Genomic DNA, 23556 nt, shown 5'->3' on the forward strand with positions numbered 1-23556 from the left:
CAGAAGAAATCCTCCTTTAATGAAATATTTTAATCTATCACTGATACCTTTATTCTTTAAACCCACATAAAATTCTCACCTTTACAAAATTATAACCACCTGCCAATAGTTAGGGTTATTTGGACAAAATGTTTAGCAGGTGCCACTATGATAAACATAGAAATAATTAAGAATACAGGAAGAAACTGCCTTTGGGATTCCAGAGGGGTTCTGGCTGCCCCATCCCTGGAAATGTTCCAGGCCAGGTTGGATGGGGCTTGGAGCAACCTAGGATAGTGGGAGGTGTCCCAGCCCATGGCTGGATGATTTTTAAGGTTCTTTCCAACCCAAACCATTCTGTGATTCCAAAAGAGGTGATTAAAGAAGCACATCGGCTTTTTCCACCCAGATCTGGTTTTCCAAAGGTGGATGTTTTATCACACAGAGCTCTTTTCATCTGCAATCCAAGAGGCAGTTTCCTACTGAATTCCATCCTCTTTGCCATCCACCCCAGATCAGAGATTGCAAACGTTTGACTGTGGAATGAGATCCCTCCCAAAAGACTGAGAACCAAAGGGGGCAGCACAAGGAAAGAATGGGGAGTTTTTTCCAGCCAGATTCTGCTGGGCTCTCGACTCACTGGAGGGATGTGCAGAGGGATGCAGGGAGGGCTCTTTTCTTAAGAGGGAAATGAGGTCTAATCCTATTTCTCCAGCTCACTCTGGAGTCCTGTTCCTCACTTAGGCACTTTTTAAATTGACACTAAGAAAAAAAAAAAAAAAAAAAAAAAAAACTAAAATGAAAGAAGTACTGCACGTATCTCCCGCTTCCCAGGCTTTGGGAAGATCATGAAGACCAAGAGGAGGACAGCCAAGGCAATGTGCCAGGAAAATGGTGCTCCCATGGCCACAACTGACTTTGACTCATCACCCTTCAACTGAACTGCTGTGAAACTAAACTGAGTTTAAATCTGGTATTCCTGGGTTTTCCTCAAGGGCACAGCCTGTCCCATGGTGGCATCGTGTCATCCCACAGGATCTGACTTCCACAGGGACACCGGGCTCTCCCAGCCTCAACCAGCAGCACTGGTGGGAGAAGTGCTGCCCAGAACCATCCAGAACTCCAGCAGCAAAATCAGGAAGGCTTTGATGAGATTCAGAAAGACATGCCTGGAGCCAACAGCAAGGGAAAAGGGCTTTTGCCCTTTTACTGGGTGATAGAATGGGGAATCCGTCCCTCCCGAAAGACCACACAGGGCTCTGACCCCACAGCAACCAAAAACCAGTCACCAGCTTCACGTCAGCACAAGGCTCAGGATGACACTCAAATTCACAAAGAAGCCAAAAAAAAAAGGAACAGAAAATTCAGTGGATAACACTGGAAGATGGGAAGCTCAAAATCCAAACTCTGTTTTCACTGTAATTTTTCATTTGGAAACGTGACTTCAAGATTTTCCAACTATTTTCAAGCCTAAACCAACTTATGAATAATAATAATAATAATAATAATAAGCTACTCTGGCTGCAATGAGGGATCCCTAACCCCAGATAAATGAAGTGTCCAAGGGAAGCAGCAGACTCCTGGGAAAGCTGTGCAAATCCAGGCATCCTGACCCAAACACCCACATTAAAAGCAGGTACCCAAACCAGGAAAATCCACTGCTCCAATTAAGGCTCCAACACAAAGGGCAAGGAAGGCAAAATAAATTGGAACTAAAAAGGCCAGGCTGGACAGGGCTTGGAGCGACCTGGGATAGAGGAAGGTGTCCCTGCACATGGCAGGGGGAGGAACTGGATGAGCTTTAAGGTCCCTTCCAACCCAAACCATTCCATGATTCTATGAAAAAAACATTTCCACCTTGTCCCTCTCCCATGGTCCAACCACCTGATTTCACAGAGGACTGTGCAAGTGAAGAACCCGCTGTAAACTGGCTGAATTTATGAGCTGATTTTTTTTTTTTAACCAGCCAAAGTAGATAAACTTGTTCTTATTTATTTCATATATACTTCAAGTAAGTAATGGATACAGCACCATCTAAAAGGCCAAAGGAAAGGGGAATGTCTCCCAGTAAACAGATCTTCCCATTTAAAAAAAAAACAGACCAAGTAATAATAATAAAAAGATTACACTTAGAAATTGCTATTTCTGTGATGTTCTAATCATCCAAACTGCAAGGAGGGAAGGGAGAAGGGTCTGAGAGTTGAGAAACCCCAGAGTAGAATGTTTGGAAGCTTCTGCCCTGCACTGGATTGCTTTTTATAGGGTGGAAACAACATAAATCCCTTACTTGGAGGCTGCAAGGACAACAGCTTCTGGTCAGAGCGCTTCAGAACAGGCAAACCAGGTAAAATGGGATTATCGGGGTGTGAAGGAGCTTGCATGAAAGATAAAAAGGAATTATTTCTATGAGAAGCACTGAAATCTGGGAAAATAATGTGCCATATTCAGTACTAAGAATCAGCTTCAGAGGGAAGCAAACAGCTCAGAGCAGATGAGGAGGGCTGAGCTCAGACCCCACAGGAATTCCTTCAAGGAATGCAGGCTCCATGGAGGAAATAAGGACACACCAGTTTAGCAAGAGGGCTTGTGCTGGCTGTGGGAATTTTTGAAGCCCTCTGAAAGTGGTATTTGTGAAAATCAGCTGCTGAGGCACTGCAGCCCGAAGAAATGGTTGTAGTTGATAAAATTCTATTTATGCTGAATTTTTGGGGTAATGGTACAAGATTTTTATTGTATGGAACTGGAACTGGGGTTAGAGACATAAGGCACAATGTGTTCTCTGATGGAAAGTTCTTGCTGCAGAGAAGCCCTCCAGAACTCAAATCTCTAAAAACTATTAAATATTCTGAACAAGTTCTAAAGGTAAAAGACACATTTTATCTCTTTGGAGTCATAGATTTACAATTAAGGCCAGAAGGGACCAGTGTGTCACTTACAAGGAGACCCTGAAAGTTAGGTGGCCTCCCACAATCCTGATGCAAACTCCCTATTCCATCTACTTCATTAAAAAAAAAAAAAAAATTAAAAAACCAAACCCAACCCTAATTGAAAGTGTCTCTCTATTCTGCATCATTCTTTACAAATTTATCACATATATCCAATGGATTTATAAACATTCCCACATCTCAACAGCATTTATTTTCTCTATGACCCTGGAGAAAGAGGACTGAGACTTAAAATGCTCTTCAGAAGGAAGATTTGTGTAAGTAAGGAGCTCTGAAGGAAGGAAGTGCTGAATTGAACTGTTTGAATTGTTCTTGTGTGCCAAGGTGGGAATGTTTGGTTAAACTGAATGGGAACTCTGCAGGGAAACCTTCCAGCACCTTCCAGGGCCTAAAAGGACTCCAGGAGAGCTGGAGAGGGACTTGGGACAAGGGATGGAGGCACAGGACACAGGGAATGGCTTCCCCCAGCCAAAGGGCAGGGATGGATGGGATGCTGGGAAGAATTCTTGGTTGTGAGGGTGTGGCTGGGATGAAATTCCCAGAGAAGCTGCGCCAGTCCCTGGATCCCTGGAAGTGTCCAAGGTCAAACTGGAGCAGCCTGGGATAGTGGAAGGATGGATTTAATGGACCTTCCCATCCAAACCATTCCAGGATTCTCTGAACTACCTCTGTGAGAAAATGAACAAAAGCACAGCTCAAATTCCAGTGACAGCTCCGAAACCACTGCAATTCTCTCATTAACACAGATCCCAAGGGGTTTCCCCTTTTCAGGGAGCAGTTCCAGATGCTGTGCAATACCCCCGGCTCTTTCCCAGTAACATCTTGAACTCCTTCACCATTCCAAATCCAAACTCATCCCACTCCATCCCATACAACGGACGTGGAGATGCTCCTGCTGCTGTTTTCACTCCATAATTTTACCCATTGTTTTCAAGGTAAGAACGGCTTGGATGTGTCAGGGACAGTCTGTGGCATGCTGGGCTTGAGAAGATCTGCTCACAATGCATAAAGGAAATGGGAAACCTGGTCAGTGAGTTGATACTTGGAATTCCTGGCTCTGGTTAGCTCCTGAAGGGTATTTCCCACCCTGTCCCTACTGCCTTGTGAAAGAGAGACAGCAGCAACTTCATCAGCAGGCAGACTTTAAAAAAAAATTCTATCCAAAGTCAAACATACTTTGAGGAATGGAATAAATGCTTAATATTCTTAATGGAATATACTGGGTGAGAAATATTAATTAATAATTTACTTTCATTATCTCTTTGCCCTCCTTGAGCGATCTGACAGATAAACTGTGTAAGTAAAATGTATTTTTAAATCTCAAATGATGTCAAATATATCTCAGAAGGCTGAATCCAACCTCTTAATTAAAGAGGTGGGTTATTTAAGCTACATATGCCATCTTGCCATAATATGGAAGACTTTAATTAGTTAAGGAGAAGGGAGAGGAGGACGGGAAGCTGAATTGAGGCCAGTGACAGCAGCAAGTGAATATCTAAAAATATATTTTCTAAAACAGAAGTCGTTCCCATTGCTACTGTGAGTGCAGTGGTGGGAACTGTGCTCAAAGAACTGAAGTACCCACAGCCACAGGTCTGCTCTGAACTGGGATTCACACGGATTTCAGTGCAAAGAAGCTGAAAAGTAACTGGAAGATTTAAATAAGAGCCTAAGGAAGTCCCTATATTCTCTTGAGGATTTTTTGGTGATTGGAAGCTGCTAGTTTTACTAAATTTGACTCAAGAGTCCCCTCTAAGCATCTTTACATACCAATAAAAGGTGGAAATCTGTCTGGTAAGTGGAGAACAGCACTATGGAAAAATCTGGTCAAGACATTTAAGGGCAAAAATGGAGCACAGGCTCTGCAGTGCTCAGTGGGCAACAGATACTCACAAAAACAGATTTAAAAGGCACAGAACACCCTATGGCAGATGCTTTTGGAGAATCTAGCAACAGATCAGGGGAAAATGATGATATTTTGGGTCACCACTAGATATCCTGGGTGAATGGCAAGGATGGTATCCAGCCAGCTCTCCTGTGTGGGGTATTTTGAGATTTTTTTTAAGAAAAAAGGGGAATTAGCTCCTGTCACTACACTGCATTAGCTGAGAGAGCAGAGCTGGAGGAGAACACAGCAACAAGTGCTCATAAGGCTTCCAAACAGGGAATGGGAATTTGGAGTGGCACCCAAGAGCCAGGGACATTCCCTGCTCCAAGGAACCCTCCACCTGCAGAGAGGTGAGAACTTGGGATGAGTCCTGTGGAGTTCATGGCTCATCCTCTTCATCTCCTTACATCCAAAATGAGCCAGAAGAGCTAAACCAGGCCCTGGGCAATCTGTCCCCAGGCTGTCACACAACCAAATGTCCTCTTCGTCTCCCAAACTCACTGGGAGTGACACGCACGTGGAGCAGGAACAGAGAACCAGGAGGAGCAGCTTTGCATAGAAAACTGAGCTGGGTTCGGTCCCTGCTGTTGTAAGTCACCATTCACCGAGGTCATTATTTAAGTTTACAGAGGAGCTGTGTTCCAAGTGTCACTAATAACACTGGTATTAAAAGAGAATTAGGGGGCGGGAGATCTTCTGTTTTCAATCACAGAAAAAGACAGAAATCCTTTTAATCAAGGCCATGCCAATCCCCGCAGTTCTAAAGCTGCTAATTACCCGTCAGGGACACCCAGCCATTGAAAAGAGCTGCCATCACTGTGACTGCCATACTCCCATGCATTTATCCTGCCCATCCCAATTACCCTGGCTGCAGCCTGAAAGGATTCAGCACAAGTGTGCTGGGTGTTTTGATCAGCAGAACACACCCGCTGCCATTGAGCAGAGAGGGAATAAATGGCAGAGGGAGGCTTCTGCCAAGGCAGCTGAGGGAGAGATGCTCTGCACATACAGAAACATCAAAGGCCCATCACAAGCTCGCTCCAGCTCAATGGCTTCAGTTCATTCCTGCTTGAGCTCTTGGCTGGAGCACTCCAGACCTCCCTGAAAGAACGGGAAAGAGCTCCACACTGCAGCCATCAAGCCCATTGGTTCTTTTGCTGCATCAGCCTGATTAAAAGGGACATTTAAAATGTTTTGTGAATTTTCCCACGTGTTTCAAATGGCAAATTATTTTCTAGCTCCGTGGCAGTTGTGGCTGCTCCATCCCTGGAAGTGTCCACGGCCAGGATGGACAATGGGGCTTGGAGCAACCTGGGATAGTGGAAGGTGTCCCTGTCAATGGCATGGGTGGGACTGGATACTCTTTAAAATCCCTTCCCACTCAACCCATTCCACAATTCTCTGATATAAACTACAAAGCAAACAATTCCAGGCTATTTTTAAGTGACTAAACCTAAGGCCAAGAATGGCAACAAACTCTTCAGCAAAAGAGTTTAAATTTTTCTCCTTCTGCCTCACTGCAGCCACTGAGATAAACTTCCATTGGTTTGATTTGATTTACGTTTGTTGGACAAAAACCAACATCAAATCACTGTCACCTTACTGACAGTCCTCAAAACACTCAACCACGCTCCTCTAGTTGTAATACATTTCTCACAAAGGAAGAAAAGATAATTTCAGTGTATTTTAAATTTGGATTTGTAGCTGCCATCTCTAGAATGCCTCTGGTTTTCATGAATGTGCAATGTCTTTAGTCAGACAGTTTAAACCCCATAAATTTGACAGCAGAAAGAGAGGCTGAAATGAAGGTTTTAGGGCTGTACCAAATCCCTTTTGGCCAATAACTGATCCAATATCCTGAGTAAATATCCCAGCTGCTCAAAAGCCCAAGGGGGAATGTTTTATGTTGAAATATCTCTGCAACTCTTCTTGGGAACTGCAAGGTATTTTTTTGGTCAGGTCATCAACCTTCCCTTCCAAGGAATCACAGTGAAAACTCCACAAAACTCCATTAAAGTAGCAGGGATCAGGATCCAATCCCTGACTGCTGCTACAAACACACAAAATCCATGTACAGAACATATATTAAGATCACTGACATACAACACAATTTTAAGACCAATCCTGCCAACAAAGACTCCTGCCAAATGCCAAAAGCTGCACCAAACCAAAGATTATTGCCTATAAGCTTAAGACTTTGATCAAAATATTATCAAGTTAAATAACTTCAAAGAGTGCAAGAGCTACTTGAGTGAGAAAACTCAGATAAAATAAGAGCAAAATTTTGACAAAACCCCCTAAAATTTGCTGGTAATTACACAATGAGTTTGAAAGAAGCTGATGAGCACTGGGAAGTGGGGGCTGCACCATGATGGAGCTAGAGTGGGAGGAGGAACATTATCATAAATATTAATTAAAATGAGCAGGGATAAATTAAAAAGAGTTGGGGAGGGGCTGGAAACCATCCCCAGCTCAACTCACAGCTCAGGATTACTGGCAGGGTCTCACAGTGAATTTAGTAATTTCCAAGGAAAATGTGACTGACTCCAGCTTTAGATTCCAATTAGGATCACGCACAGGGAACCAACATCCTGCATCAAGGCAGCAATTCTGAGTTTGGAAAATTCTTACACCAATTTTACTGGGTTTATCTGTATGAAAAACAAAACCTATTTCAACTATCACACTGCTTTTCCTAGAAGTCGCCAACAGCATAAGGAAAGGGGGGATCCAAGTGAGCATAATCTGACTTTTTCCCATTCAAACCCTTTCAGTTCCTAATAACCACCAATTTGTGATTTACTGACCAAAAATTTCTGGCTTACCACAGTAGTCACCAGTGGTCTTGAGTTAATCCCAATTTTTCCTGAAATAGGTTCAACTATGTGGAGTTTCTCACTTGCACTCACAGCAGCAAGACAAAGATAAATCTTCACAATTGAAGGCAAAAACTGATCTACAAATCACAAATGTTACAAAAACATGAAAAACTTACCAGTCTGATGTTAGGCAATGAAACAAACAGAGTAAGTCAAATTTCCCTGAAGAACTGTGTAAACAGAGCAAATAATTAATGAAATCTCTAACTTATGGCTTGATTGGAGCCTGGAGCCAGACCCTGCAAATAAAGCTCCTCTCTATTAGTAAAACTAGAAAAGATAATTTTTATGATCAGCAAAACAGAAAAAAAATCCTTACCAAATTAACAGAATTTCTTTAAACAAGTCAACATGTACAAATCAGAACTAGGGAACACCTCAGCCTGAGCAGGTCTGCACAGAATCAGAGAATAATTTAGGGCAGAAGAGACCTCTGGAGGTCGCTAATCCAACCCTGTCCATGCAGCTGAATTTTGAGTATCCCCAAGGATGGGAATTTCACTGACTTTCTGGGCCATTTCTACCACTGGGCATGAAAATACTTCTATTTATATTCATCTGGGATTTTCCTTCATGCAACCTTAGCCCTCTGCCCCTCAGGGTTTTGCTGGGCACCTCTGAGAAGAGCCTGGCTCTCCCTTCTCTGGAATCACAGAATATCCTGAGTTGGAAGGGACCCACAAGGATCATCAAAGTCCAACTCCTGATCCTGCACTGGACCCCCAAGTTAAAATGAATTTATTAAGACAGTTAAAACCCAAAATCTAGGATGTCCCCAGAGCCAGCCTGGACAATCCCAGCTCCTGCAATCTCCCACTATGTGAATGTGCTTCAACCCTCCCATCTGTCCCCTCCTGCCCATGCAATGGCCCCACAAATGATGGACAGAGCGGTCTAAACCTTTTCCATGACCTCCTGAAGGCTCTAAATGAGATTCCTTAATTGCTGCAAGGGTGCACTGCAGACTCACATCCAGCACAGGACTTCACTGTAACCACACGTGCGTCTACAGAGTATTCAGAAGATCAACAGAAAACAAATCTGCTGATTTTTATCAACTCATAAGGCTTTTGCAAATGTTTGGGATCTCATACTTCAGGAAAAAGGGTGGGGGAACTAAAGAAAAACCCAACACCAAAACAATGCAGAAAAGAAGTGGAGGTAGAAATTGTTGTTTTAAGAAGACGGTCAGAGACAACAACTCAAGTAAAAGGACTTTATGAGGGACAAAATATCAGCCAGAACTCACTCCACAAAGGTAAAAGCAATCTGTGACCATCACAGATGAGGAGTTTCTTAAGTTAACTTCTTCTCTGTTCACAGAACAAAAAGGTAGCTCGGATGTGCCACCAGAGCCACTTCAAGGGAACCCCCAGAGAACAAACTGCAGTGACTCCAGCCTGGCTACAACAAACTGCCACTCCATTGCAGTGCTACCAAAATGAGGCTTCAATTCCAAGGCAGCCCACACACAGAAAGACAAAGACGACTCCCATATCGTGGAAAAACCCCCAAAAGAAAGAATTCCAGGATTCCTGAATTCCAGGACTCACCCTCCACCGATTCTTTCACTTACTCCAGATCACATTCGCTCGTCTCGGTACCATCACATCAGCACCTGTCCCCTTACAGATAATTCACCTCAAACCAAAAAGGGATTGACCAGCTGCAAATGGCTCCTTATGAACTTCCAGAATGAAGGGAACAAACAACCTGCCAGGAGCACCCTGGGGACAGCTGAGGTGCCACTCATTCCTCTGAGGTGCCACTCGTTCCTCGTACCTCCCGATGCCCAAAGAGAAGCCAGAACAGACACACCCCAAACACTGACCCCACGGAACCAAGGGGTTGATTCCCCAGATATGTGATATTTTCTCTGCTAAGACGATGATGCGGGAAGGTAAAAACTGGGTATTTACAGCCCAGGAACATCTGCCAATCTCCAGCTGCTCACAAGGTTTTTTTTACCTGTTTAACCTTCAGAGAAGATACTGATGTGGGATGTCAGCAGCTTCCTGACAGTGACAAACAGAATTAAGACCAGATTATTCTACATTAGATGGTGCAGACAGACAATTTCAGTGGTGTTTCTCTGATCCTGCATCACATAAACCTGTAATCAGGATACGAAGTTCTAATACTATTTTTATTCTCCCCTGTTGCTTTAAAAAGGCAAAGCCTCAAACAATGCCTTTTTTTTTTTTTTACAGATACTATAGTAAGCAATAAGCAATATTTCTTTTAAAATTGCAGCTGTCCAACAGTTTGAGTCTGTTCTTTTTAAAATGAAACAGCCAGAACAAATGGTGGTGGCAAGCCCAATGTAAAGAGGTCATCGATTATTAAAATCTCCTTACTATAAATCGTGGATGTTGCCTGTCAGCTCAGTGTGTGACTGTGGAATGAATAAGTAGGTAAAATTCCACTAAGGCTCGAGTTTGCTCGATCATTCTGCTGTGCAAAAATAGAAATAAAAGCTCTCCCCATCCTTTCACTCCTAAGTACCAAAACATTCATACAGGCAGTAAGAAAATAACTGCAGTGGTGCAATGGTCACTGATCCAAGTCCTGCCTTTCCTGAGTCCACCCTGACACTACTTATGAATTTGCCTACTCAAGAAATGCAATAAAACAGGAAAAAAAAAAAAAAAGATGGCTTCATTCTGCTCCAGTGATCTGTATCTAAGGAAAGCACATAAATTCTCCAATGAAATCCATAAGTGGAAGGCGAGGCCAAGCCCTACCTATAGATCTTCCAAGGGACAAAGAGGTGGCACGGCAGAGCCCTCTGAGAGCACAGGATCTCCTCGGCACGTGGGGGAGCAGTTTGCTCCACATGGACAGAGGGGCAGCTGATCTGGAGGGCTCAGCCTGGCTCAAAACCTGCTGAGGAGCCACACTGGAGAGGTCATGAAGCTCTCTGAGGGTTAAGAGGGAGGAAGGGATGAGAACAAGGCGAGTAACAGGAACTTCCCTTCGTCCACCTCGAAAGTGGAGGGGAGCAAAGGGAAACCCATCCTTGAGCTGTTTTCCCCTCTTTAAGCTACTCCCACACGAACTGGGAAGATAAAGCAGAATGTGGAGGAAACGCTATGCAAACTTTTATATATGTGTCTCTTTACAAAAATTTCTGTAGGTTTTTAATTTGTTCTCTGCTAATGTAACACAGCCCTGCCCGTCTCTAACGCTTCTCGTGCTGTTTCCATCAAAACGTTTCCTCTTACCGGCAGCAACATATCATTTTATCAGGATGCCAGGAGATCATTTCCACACAATGCTAGCAGATGTAATTTTCTTAGATGCACACACAGTTCATCATTTAGATACTAGATGACAAGGTGATCGCAGGGTGACTCTGTAATGCAAGTTTGTTGTTTGGTATTTGGAATTCTCAAATGATAAAAAAAAGACTTATCAAATATAAATATCTTTAAGAAAAAAGTAACAAAAGTGCTACATATGATCAAGGAAAACAATTCCATTAGTTCCTGCTACTTAGAGTAGGTTTGCTTTACAAATATTACCACATCCATTATCAGTATGGCTTCCAATTATTAATTAAATTGCTCGTAGCAGTATAGCTTTCTCACACCTTAACAGAGTAAAGAGAACACAAAACATTCACACCCCATTTCTCAGGTAAGAGATCCTCCTGCCTTCAAACAAACAAAAAAAGTTCATATTTAGGAGAATATTTATGCTCTGATGGTTATCTAGCAATGGTCAGATGTCAAATTCTCCAGTAACCTTTCAGGCTAGTCAGGACGTAGGCATTACTTACACAGGCGTGTAAAAATCCACTCACCCATTTTAGGACCTTAACAACCTTCCTGGAAAACATTGCTTTCGAAAGTGGCAAAGTGGAGAGGGGAGTAGAGTGGGCACAGAAAAGGTGAGAGAGGAGGAATTAAAGGTGAAATTGTTAATGACGGATGGGTAAGAGTCTAGACCTCTTCTGAGCAGGCACTGCCAGCCATGCCAAGAACGAGCAGTGGTTCTGAGAAGTGGACTGTTGTCCATTAGACATTCAGCTCATTTTTCATTTGATCCCAGGCTGGGCTTCAACCATGGTCGCAGAGGCAGAAGGCAGCACTTCTCCACTGAGCCACGCAGCTTGTGAGAGTAGAGGATGTCTGTGTTGAATATGTGAGCATCAACTGAAATGTGGGAATGTGTTTCCAATGGACATTCTCGGCACAGCACCCGAAAGTAAACGGAGTCACTGTATGACCAGTGAGGCACGGCTTATTGCAGCTGGAAATCGTTTATTCCCATGCTGGAGTGGGGTTTCTAAGTGTTCTTTTTACTCTCTGTTGATACTCCCAGTCTGGTGTCCATCGACCCTGTGCCACTACCTCAGCTTGCATCCTTTCAGTCTCAGGGCAGGGAAAGCGTACGGACTATCGGTTTCAACACCATCTCTAAGGTTATCCAAGATTTTAAGTGTAGCCTAAGACTTGTAATTGAGGGCTGTCTAAAATACCTGGAAGCACTTTGAATGCTAAGACAGAGCAGCAAGATTTTTTTTTTTCCTTTTTTTTTTTTTTTTTTTTTTTTTTTTTTTTTTTTTTGATTTTACCTTTCTAGCCACTGGGGGCCGGGAGAGGGAGGTTGGTTGGTTGATTGATTATTTATTGGGAATTAATACTGAGAGAGTATATGCAAAGGCTGAGGGCACCATGCCATCTTCACAGAACAAGACCCTAACAGCTAACTGACGTACAAGAAACTGCAAAGTTATACTGTAAGAACACATATTAAGGACCGAGGAAAGTCTGCTAAGGTGCTACGTCTAAAACTAAGTTACTTCTTGCTTTGACCCTCCCCTTTCTTGGCATCAGTCGTCGTCCAGAGCCTCTGTCTTGATCTCGTTGGCTCCTTGCCGGGCCAGCGCCAGGATGGTGTGGTTGACTGCTGCCATCTCCACGGCTAAGGAAATGGGGTCTTGGTGGTCACTATGGCTAGTGCTGTCATCCTGGGAACCATGTGGGAAGGAGCAGAGAGAAGGAGGGTTATTCCACAAGCCCAAAACCACAGCGGAGAAAACAAATGCGCCGAGCGACTGTGGGGGGACAGAGCAGGGTCACAACGTGGGTTTAGGATTGGTTTAGGCCTGGTTTAGGACTGGATTCCCTCACTGTGCAGGCAAAACGAGGCAGGGAGTGGGGGATCCAGCTCTGGAGGAAAATATTGAATTGTAAAGACAGAAGTGATATACGAGGCAAAGTCAGGAAAGCAAATTAAGACAGGAATCACTGGCCATGGCACAGGTCCATGCTTATAGTTGGAATATACAGTTCTGGTCATCCCTGGCCGTGGCAGGGGGTGGAATGAGATGAACTTTAGGGTCCCTTCCAACCCAAACCATTCTGTGGGTTCTCTGATTCTTTTTGATGCCGCAACAGAAATTGAAAAGGCAGAGAAAAGAAACATCCCAAAGGAAGAGGCTTCCTCATGAGAAGAAGCTAAACAGAGTCAAGTCTTCCAGTCTGGGGAAGAAATGGCTGGTAGTTGATATGATAAATGTTTATTACAAGTAATTGGAAAATAAGAGGACAATTGTCCATGTTTTTTTATGATCTAATAATCAAAGACACTCGCTGGAATGACAATGTGATCCAAGGCAGCAGTGGGAAGCACTGCTCACTTAGCACAGTTCAGTTCAGGATTCACTGATTCTTACATCAGACAAAAGTAAAAATGGCTTTAAAAGGTGTGTGTTTGACAAATCCAGGGAAAATTAGTCTGCTAGAAATTATGGAAACCCAGGAAGCCTCTTAAAACTACTGACTTCCAGAAGCTGGAAGCTACTAGAATGAAATAATTCTATATACGTTAGAGAAGTACTTTTTCTTTAACTGCTACTGTTGACCAGAACCATGACACAAACTGAGCCCAACCCTTGCTCCAAGTCAGCATCCTGTGAAAACATTCAATTCACACAGATATAGGGGGAAAAGATGCTGGAAAACTCTTCGAATGATAAGAAAACCAGTGACTGAAGGGGACTGGAACCACAATTAATTAAATTAAATAGGGAATTTTGGGGAAAATTATGGTGCTTTCCCCTCTTTAAAACAGGGCACTAATAGTTATCCCCCTGCGATCTTGGATTTTTAAATTATTACCATTTACAGAAAGGAAATGATAAACATTTATCAGTCTCCCAACAGCCTTCAAGTGATGAACTTGTGTGATTTAAAATTCAAAACGTGCATAGAGCATTTTTAAATTAAGATGATGGGTGACAAATGTTGAGGAGGATAAAAAAAAAAGAGCCAGGATTTGGTAAAATCTGAGGTTATTTAGAAGGATTCATTCATTTATAACAAGGGTCTGGTAAATTTTAGGGCCTCTCAGAAACCTTTGTCGTGGTACACATATAGAGCCCTAAAATCTGAGGGTTTAGGCACTTTGTTAGTATAAAAAAAGTTAGCACTTTTTAGATAACCTTTGTGTTTTAAACTTTTTTAGAGTTTAAGTGTTTCTGTGGAAAACAGAATTTCTGGGTTTAGCAGCTAAGGGATGTTAAATGGTCATCAGGAGAACTTGCCATTTAATCTGCTTTGCTGCTAATGACACCTCATAGATTACTGAGAAATGTCATTTCTAAGGCCTCTAAACAAAGATCTTTAAATTTTAATAACCAATTTATTTCTCTTTTCAACATATGCTGGTTAATGCACAGAAGAAAATCATAGTTCAGGAGTCTACATCATGCTCCACCTCAGTATTCCAGTCCTGTCTGTCTGACAGGGAATTTTCTGGCCTTGGCAGTGGTTTCTAAATATTTCATGGCAGTCACAGAGCAGCTTCTCATCACTGAGAGCCAGAAAAGTTGGTCCCACCAAATCTGCTGGTGCTGACCTCTAAAAAGGGTCTCAGTCCCCATCAGGAGCAGAGCAGCTGGGGATGCCTCTGCCAGCGATCTGCTGCACTGGGCCAGAGCCAAATGTGCCAGGGACTCATTCCAGGACACTCAGCTGCTGTTCCACTCCACCAGCAGCCTTTGGAGAGGGAGAACTCCCAGCTCCTCCCAAAAGAGGCAGGGAAAAGTGATCCAACCCAGCTGTGGGGTAGCACAAAAATATCTCCTCTCAAAAGCAGGAGGGTGAACTGGTCAAGTCACTGGTGCCAAGCACGCACAGCCCTGGGGGTTTGGCCAGCACTGGGAAAATTGGGAAGGGGATGCAATACCTGTCAGGAAGGTGTGTGAAGGAAGGGTCACCAACTTTAGGGTAGGTGAGGGCTCAGAGTGTGGGAAGGGCTATTCTTTTGCTAGAGAATTTAAAAAAGAAGTTGCTGTCAAGGGTTAAAAACAACCAAGAAAAAGAGAGAACAGGCAAGAATTAAAATGCAAAACCAAACAAACAACAACAAAAAAAAAGACAGATAATATGCTAACAATCCAAATAGTAGCACAATCTTGCAGAACAATATGGAATGGGCCAATTAAAGGTCAGAGTTTAGTAAATCAAATCCTTTCCCCCCACCCTTCACCCTTTGTCTGTCAGTGTCTGAGGGATGATCCTGAGAAGTTCCTGAAAGATTCTCCTACAGAACAGAGGGAGCTCAGGAACTTCCAGGAGGGTGCTCAGAATCCTGCTGGGAAAGGCTGGCACGAGGAATTCTGAAGGGTCCTGGGCAGGGCTCTCTCCTGCTCATGTCTGGGGCTGGGTCAGCAGCTCACAGCAGGGGTGGCCCTGGCTAGAACAGGGCCTTTCTTGCAGAAGAAAATCAGAGGTGCAAGAGGCGCCCAGTTTTTCAGGGATAATTGCTGGTGCCTGACACACAGGACTGTGAAAGACCGGGGAACTCAGAGTGCTGGGGAAGGAGAGCATGGGGATGGCAGGGCTGTGGCTGAGGTGAGGCTCTCCTGCCGTGTCTCAGACATTGTGTGTGGTGTGAGGGGTGTAACTTGCTTGTTTGGAGCAGATCCTCCTGTCTTCTTCTACCTTCTCTGCTTCTCTGCCTCCCTCGGAACATCGTCCCTCCTCCTCCCCGTTGCGTACTTGCCAAGTGTCCTGTTGTGAGGCAACAAATCCACGTGGGTGAATACTGGATTCTCACCCTTTCCCCATCACAATGACACAAAAGCCAAACAAAACACAATTTTCAAGAGGCAAAAGGTGTTTAGGTGTTTGAGTTCTCCCTGTTTGGGCCACGAGGCTCCAGTGCTCACCTGCTCTGAGTAGTCGTTGCCGTCCACGTCGTCGCTGTTGGAGTGACCTCCCGGACTCTGTACATCTATTCCATGGCTCTCCAGGATTGCTGCTTCTTCGAAAAAAGCAAATGGATCCCTCATTTATCTGATGCATTGGAGAAGTCAAAGTAACTCAGTTTTTTTTTCCTTTTTCAGGAAGTTAGAATAATTGGAGGAACAGCGTTAGTTCTTAGCACCTTCCTCTTCACTCTCCAACCTCTGGGAAGGCAGCACAGGTACAAACACTGGTTTGCCTGAAATCCTTCCCTGCCAACTACCAGACCTGTCTGGGAATAAAAATCCCTGTCTTCCAGCTGTCCTAGCAGAAATCAGTGTCATTTCTAAGGTACTGGGGTGGCAAAGGCATTCCTTGTAAATCTTCCCCCATAGTTCGGACTGGCAGGACTCAGGGGGTGGGGAGTGTCTGAAAATAGATGGGAGAAATTTCTGAAAGCACTTCAGGGATTTGAAAACACAAAAATCCATCTTCCAGTAGGATCCATAGATCTAAAGCTCCCCTTGATTCTTTTTGATCTCTTTCCAAACCTCCTCCCCAAACACTAAACTCCACCCACCTTGGACTGAGTTTGTTTTATTCCCCCATCCCTTTGAGAAGGGAGATTTTTACTTGTAGAAAAATAAATTTAGTTAAACTTTGGGAACATGTTACATGATGTAATAAGAGCTTTTTTCTTATTCAGAAATAAGGCAAAATAGTGGAACATTTGAAATAATTAAAAATACTGGAAATAAGCAGATATGGATGTCTGTTCACCCATGTGCTGCTAAAGTAATTCTGCATAATATCTAAGTAAGGGCATCAAACTTTTTATGAATGGCAGGAGTTTGTTGAATCCAGGCCACTGAGGTGATTTATTCTCCTTAGAATAGCTTATCCACATCAGAGGGTCTCCTTCCTACAAGTTCAGAGTCACTTTCCTTCCTTACAATCAGCTAAGAACCCACAGGGTTAACTCTGAAGTGATTTTTGTTTTTTCCTGATCATCAGCAAAAAAATGGCTTTTTTCCAGCCACTTGTCCCTGGGCAAAACCTTGGAAAGCTGTCAGGGGCAGAGTACAACCAGGATAAAAACCACACTAAGTTTGTGAATGGCCCAACATTTCTATCTCCTTTATTTACAGTTTTGAGGTTTCAGTTCAGATTTGAGTTTGGATACTCAAAGGAGGGAAATGCAACTCTCCTTCCACCTACAAAATTCTCACTTTGCTTTTTAAAGCTGATCTTCCAGTAAAACTTTGTAACTGCATCACTTTTCCTGCACTGATGACAGAATTCTACAAATTACATGTATTTCACAAAAAATCTGGAACAGCAAGAGACTCATTTTCATAATTCCTCCACATTTCTCCCGAGGCTGTCAGCACCTCTGGTGTTTTCACTAATTTATTCTTACGTAATTGCCACCTCTCCTGAGCAAACCCCAAGCCTTGCAGGCAGGCTCTGTGATACATTACCGATATTGGCTCTTCTCTTGATCTCCTTCCTCCTGTTGGCAAACCAGTTGTACACTTTGAGGGAGGTGACTCGCTCCAAATCCGACAACTTTTTTCCTAGGAAAGCAACGGAGGGAAAAATAATAGTTCAGCGGTGTTACTCACTGGGTTCCAGAGAAGCTGTGGCTGCCACATCCCTGGGAAGTGTCCAAGAACAGGTTGGACTAGACTTGGAGCAACCTGGGATAGTGGAAGGTGTCCCTGTCTCTGTTCTGGGATTGGAATTTTAGATGAGCTTTGAGGTCCCTGCTCACCCAAATGATTCTGGGATTCTATGGGATAAACCCCTGAAACACAAACAGCACTGGCAAGTTATTGTAACTCACAAAAAAGTGAACTTTATGTGGATCACATTCCAGTGTCTAGGTGCTGTGGCACTAACTGACAAGTATCTGCTTTTCTTCTGTTTTTAAAAAATCTGAATTACAGCAATTTCTTTGCAGTTTTAACCAACTCAATCCAGAGCCATGGAAGAATGAAGGGCTGCTTTTCCAGTTCGAGCACAAAACTGAGATTCCAAAAACTGAAATTCCTGACACAAACCCCATCCCTGGGGCTCCTTCTCTTACTATGTGTCACGAGGGTACAGCTCACTGATTTATACAGCAGCAAAATGAATGAAGTGGTTTTGTGTCACCCTTGCAATCTGCTTTCCTTTCTCTCAGTCCCCAGCACCCATCACACTCTCCAAACTGTGCCAGGAAATTTGGGATCTTTTGGGAGAACGGGGGCGCATGCTGGAAACTGGATTTTTACACTTAAACCAACGAAAAAAAAATCCCAAAAAACTGGAAGGCAGCTATAAAAAACTATGCTTTTATCTGATCATCACTATAAATAAGGGAAGACTGGAGGGATTCAGTATTCCAAGGACATCCTGGAAACCTCTTCAGTTGCTCTTGACCCTGTATAAAATATCCCCATATCTGCATCCTCAGACCTCTGCAGGCTATACAGTGTTGAGCCCCCCCTTGCTTCTGACTCCTTCTCAAAGTTTATTTATTCAGCATACAAAACACCCATGTAATTGCAGCAATATGCACACTTAAATAAGTTAGGAGAGATGAGACAAGTGAAAGAAAGAAAACTCTGGGAATTGATAGCTTGGCTGATGCCTAATGCTTTGCATCAGCACCACTGGCAGCATTTTACTGCTCCCTGACACAGCCTTGCAGCACTTTGTTCCAAGTTGCTCCACAAACCAGCAGCATAGCCAGGAACCAAATCCTCAGCTCTCTGGTCCTCTACCTGATGGATTTTTCAAGGAAAATTTCAGCAGATATTAGGGAAAAAGTACTTTGCCATGAGAGTGCCCAACATTGTGGAAGAACAGGGGCCTGGAGGCGGGAAAACCTCCGGTTTTGGAGATACTGAAAACTGAACAATCTCATCTAAGCTGGTCCTGCCTCACCAGATGAACTCCAGAGGTCACTTCCATTCTAAACTGGTCTGACCCTGAGCTATCCTGTGACAGTCCCAGCTCTCCACAACTCCTTGAAAGGATAAAAAGGTGGGATCCATCTTTTCTCCCAGGGAACAGGGACAGGACGAGAGGAAATGGCCTCAAGCTGCAGCGGAGGAGGTTCAGGCTGGATACTGGGAACAATTCCTGCCTGGAAAGGGCTGTCCAGCCCTGGCACAGCTGCCCAGGGAGATGGTGGAGTGCCCATCCCTGGAGGGATTTAAAAACGCTATGGATGAGGCACTTGAGGACATGGATCAGTGGTGGCCTTGGCAGTGCTGGGGATGGTTGGACTCAATGATCCCAGAGGCTTTTCCATCCTAAATAATTTTGTGATTCCATGTGCATGACTCACACTTTAGTTGCCTTCTCATTAATTTTTATTCTGGTTGTAAGAAATCTAAATATATCCAAAACACAAGTTCTGAAATCTATGTAAATGTTTGGTTAGCAAAACTAAGCAAAGGCAGGTGCATCCACTAACACTACATTGAATATTCATGCTCCTCTCCCAAGTATAACTTCTCCAGAAACAGGGAAAATGCAACTTGTTGACCTAAACATAAGGTCCTCCATTAACACCCAGGTTCTAATCTGAGATCCCTGTCTGGAAGCTGTAAAATATTGAAAAACAGGAGAGCTGAGCTCTTTCCTCCTCCAAAAACCTGATTTATCAGTCAAAGGTTGATGACTTTGGAGGTCTTTTCCAACCCAAATGATTCTGTGATTCTGAAAACAGCAGTCTCAGAACTCAAGGTGCTGAAACCTCTTTGTTTTTGGGAAGGACCCCCCAGCAGCTCCTCACCTGGTTTTTGTATAACTGCATTACAGGCATTGGCAATTTCTTCTCTCTTTGCCTCATCGGGATATTGATTCTCATTGAAGTAACTGCAAAAGAGGAAAAAACCAATTTTTTTCTTAAGAAATCAGAGCGTGAAGGTTCCAAAGCAGCTCCACTAAAAGGTGTCAGCTGCTGATTTATGGATCACTCCTCCAAAGGTACCAGTGAATTTTATGGTAAAGTAACATCAGCCTGCACTTATGTCCACATGGAATGAAGGAAACTTCCCAAATCCCTCAGATAAATGAGTATTATCTCAGCATTTGGAATATTGTACCAGGACACCTAAAAATGTAGGCAATTCCATGGATATCAGAGTTAAGACTGTCAAGTGAAGCATCATCTCCGAGACACCACAGGCCTTTGATTTTATTATAATTTATTTATTATTTATCCCCTGACACAGCCCTAGCTTATTTAGAAGGTGCTGTTTAACATTTTGATCCCTGTTCATATATATTTGTTAATATATACACATCCATACACACTTTTAATATCTGTATTATGCAAAACCCCACAAATACTGCAGAGACAGATATGGTGTGGAGATGCTATGAAATTACACAGGACAATTTCTACAGTCAGACTGTTTTTTTTAAAACCACAATTCAAGATTTTTCAATCTTCCTCAGAACGACACATTGAATACAGCACATTTCTAACAGTATTTTTCTGGAATAATTGTGATTTTATTGTACTTTATATGCAGTAAACATCCTATAAAAGTTAAAACTGTTTCCTCTTTTACCTCACTGAACTGCTCTGCAAATTTTAATGAACTGATTTACATTCCACAGAGCTTATCAGATCTGCATTAAAACCAACAAAATGTCCTGTTTTCTTCAATGGACTCCGCTAATCACACCACAACCACTGTTTTTTCTGTAGATTATCCATAATATATAATCCTAGGATTTCTTTTATCAACTTTGATCAGCAGCAGGCCCGGCTGTTGGACAGCTGCTCTGGATTTGAAAATAAGATATTTATTTCCTTAACTGTAGATCATTTGGCAATAGGAGATTCAGGCATATTGAGGCAATTATTATTTTCCATTATTCATCCAGTGGATTGGCCCCAGTTACCTTCTATGGAAATCCAGATTCTGTTCCATACAAGAACTGTTTCTGTCCAAATTTTGAACACTCGGGTTGAATTTTAGGTGCCACTACTTCATCCCCCTGTTCACAGAGTCATTTACAGTCACAGCTATGCCCAAAATGGGGTCCTATTTCAAAGTTGCTGCTCAGTGGGTAAGAGAAATCACACATGAGCTCAGAGAGTTGCACCTTTCATGTACATCCAGGTGATCTCCTGGGAGAGAGCAAATGGAACCACAGGAATAGCTCAATCTTCTCTAAATGAAGGGCAGCTCTGCCTTAAACTTCAGTTCAAGTGTTGGAAAAGTTGGGAGTTTGGCACTATTAAACTCATTGCTGGAATAAAGATGACTGAGGAATCAAGAGGAGGAGTTCCCTGACACAGGATTGGTGTCTTTGTGCAGCTTTATGTGAATTTAGAATGAACATCACGCCCTCTGGACATGGTAATTTTTGAAGTGCATTTTCCCCTCTTCCATGTCTGTCCGCTTTGTGCGATTCCAGCCTTTGAAGTGATGCGTGTGTCCATCTCAACCTGCAAATTTCTGATCAAAGGGGTCGCAGGGCTCTGTACAAAGGTGCATTTTTGGGGAATGGAGAGCTTGGAAAACAGAGCATAAAATGCTTTTTCCAGTGGATAGTGATGGAAGCAGAAGCTCAGGATCCCAGTTCAGCAGCCCCATGACAATATTGCAGCTCTCCCACCTACAGAGCACTGCCCTCTGCCCAGAGCCAAGAATCATTTCCTCCTCTAAGCACCCTGAGATAAAGGAACATCAAGAGATCACAGCTGAAAACTGCTGCTCTGTTATTTACACAAACATATTGCCTGCCCTGGAGTCCTAACCAGCACCACGTGTACAAAAAACAACATTTATGGAAGAAATTACAAAATACATAAAATTATCAATCAGGGTGACCTTGAACTGCCCATTCTTATTAATCCAAGAAACTGAGACTAATTAAAGCAGCAAGGATAACACCAGAGCCACCAGTGACCCTTTTCTTGTCACCTAACTCAATACTGTCCCTTTCCCAAGCCACAGCCAGGCTTTTGCTGCCTCCAACAAATAACAAAAAATATTTTCCACCAACAACAAAACTTCAGCCCATGCTTACATTTCTCTGGGATAACAGGAAATCTCCCTGTGATGGAGCAAACTTCCAGAACTGGACAAGGAATGAGACACCTCTTCTAGCAAATGAGGGAGTTTGGTGTATTCCAATCACTTTTGTGATTCAGAAGCTGCTGAAGCAGTAATTCTTATCTCTAAACATTTTACAACTAAGTTATAAACAATTAATTTGCCTGACATTTCTCATCATTCTGAAACATTTTCTTTAAATTCAAGCAGGAATTTCTGATCTTTTCATGTAAAATGTCTAAACATTTTCTACAAAAAATTGCTGATTTTCCTCCTCAGCCTCCAAACCCCCTGTGCCTAAACTCTACCAACACACCACATTTCATCCCCATCCCATCAAGGTCTTGTGGCTGATGTGCCATGACAGAAAGCACGACATTTTAAACCTCCCATCATGTGGCACTTGTCTCAGTGGTAAATATGATGCTGGTTGATGGCTGGACTTGATGATCTTGAAGGTCTTTTTCACCCCTAATGACTCTATGGTTATATGATTCTATGATTCCTGAAAAGTAGATGAGAATAATTAAGTTTTCAAGATCTGGAAGCCATGATAAAAAATTCAGGACTTCATCACTGACTATTTTGTTTGCTCATGTAGAAGTTGTGAAAACACTGTGATTTTTTTGGACTACAGTTCTTCTTGCAGTAAATTAATTATTCTGCCTCTAGTTCTGTTTCTTATCAGCCAGGTACACAAGGAAAGAATGCAGGATGTCTGAAATTCCCTTCACAGCCACAAACCTGTTCACAGTCTGAAAAGTTTCTGAAAGCTACAGATGAAAAATATAAAGCCATATGAACTTAAAAGGAAGGAAAAAAAAAAGAGAAGGAGCAGGCACAAGTAACTCCTGCAAAGGCACACTGCTTTCTAGACAAAGGGCAGATGTCAGCTGAATACCTTCCATGAAGAAACCAAATGATCTCTTTTGTAGAAAATGACAGTGGAGGATTAAAATGAAAAGTGGCCAAATAATTTACATGAGATGAGAATCCATATGATGGTAAAGAATGTAGATATCCTTGAAGCCGTTTCATTTCAATAACACTGAAGCCTAGAAAAATTGCAGATTCAGAGAAACCCTCTTTCTTTCAGGGATAATGTGCTTAGGACAATGATGGAGAGGGAATCCATCTCAGCCCACGGCTCTGTAATGGAAGGAGAAGCCTCCCCCTGACTCTGTACCAAGGTGCCCCTCTCTGAATTCCTGCAATAGCTGCCAATCTTTTTTTTTTTCCCCTTCTGTTCTCGAGGCTGAGATATCAGATGCATTAAGCAATGCCTCAGTAGTGTTCCTGATAATCCACAGTGGAAGTTTTGTTGCTTCCTATCAGCTTTGCAGCTGCCAGGGAAGTGTCTGAAACGACAACCACGGAGAGGCACAAGGACTGGTGGGGTCGGTGCTTTTCCAGATAAGGAAAGAGATAAAGCCCCCCAAAACTGATCAGAAGACCCCAAGTTGAGGAAATGTTTAGCTTACAGCAGGACCTAATGGTTAAAACTTCCAAGTGTGGCAGGGGTTCAGAGTGGAGAGGCTCAAATGTGTTGCAGGTAACAATTCACAGTGCTGCTGCAGCTGAGTCACTCTCAGGTGAGGT

General features: G+C 43.1%; 1 protein-coding gene across 9 annotated transcripts in view; it reads right to left on the bottom strand.

The window, feature by feature from the left end:
- Positions 1-9776: 9776 nt before the first annotated feature.
- The window catches only part of HMBOX1 (homeobox containing 1), a 104851-nt gene continuing 91071 nt past the window's right edge, over positions 9777-23556 (bottom strand). For 4 of the 9 annotated variants that reach the window (XM_054001683.1, XM_054001682.1, XM_054001676.1 and 1 more), the window contains 5 exons: positions 19677-19759; positions 17371-17466; positions 15874-15968; positions 15614-15715; positions 9778-12666 (listed from right to left, as the gene is read on the bottom strand). In XM_054001683.1, the coding sequence (XP_053857658.1) occupies positions 12529-12666; positions 15614-15715; positions 15874-15968; positions 17371-17466; positions 19677-19759 (514 nt within the window). In that variant the 3' untranslated portion in view covers positions 9778-12528. Of the gene's footprint in view, positions 12667-15613; positions 15716-15873; positions 15969-17370; positions 17467-19676; positions 19760-23556 lie in introns of all 9 variants that reach the window. The other 5 variants (XM_054001684.1, XM_054001678.1, XM_054001680.1 and 2 more) reach the window with 5 other exon arrangements.

Source organism: Vidua macroura, chromosome 31 (genome assembly GCF_024509145.1).
Source record: "Vidua macroura isolate BioBank_ID:100142 chromosome 31, ASM2450914v1, whole genome shotgun sequence".
Lineage (NCBI taxonomy): Eukaryota > Metazoa > Chordata > Aves > Passeriformes > Viduidae > Vidua > Vidua macroura.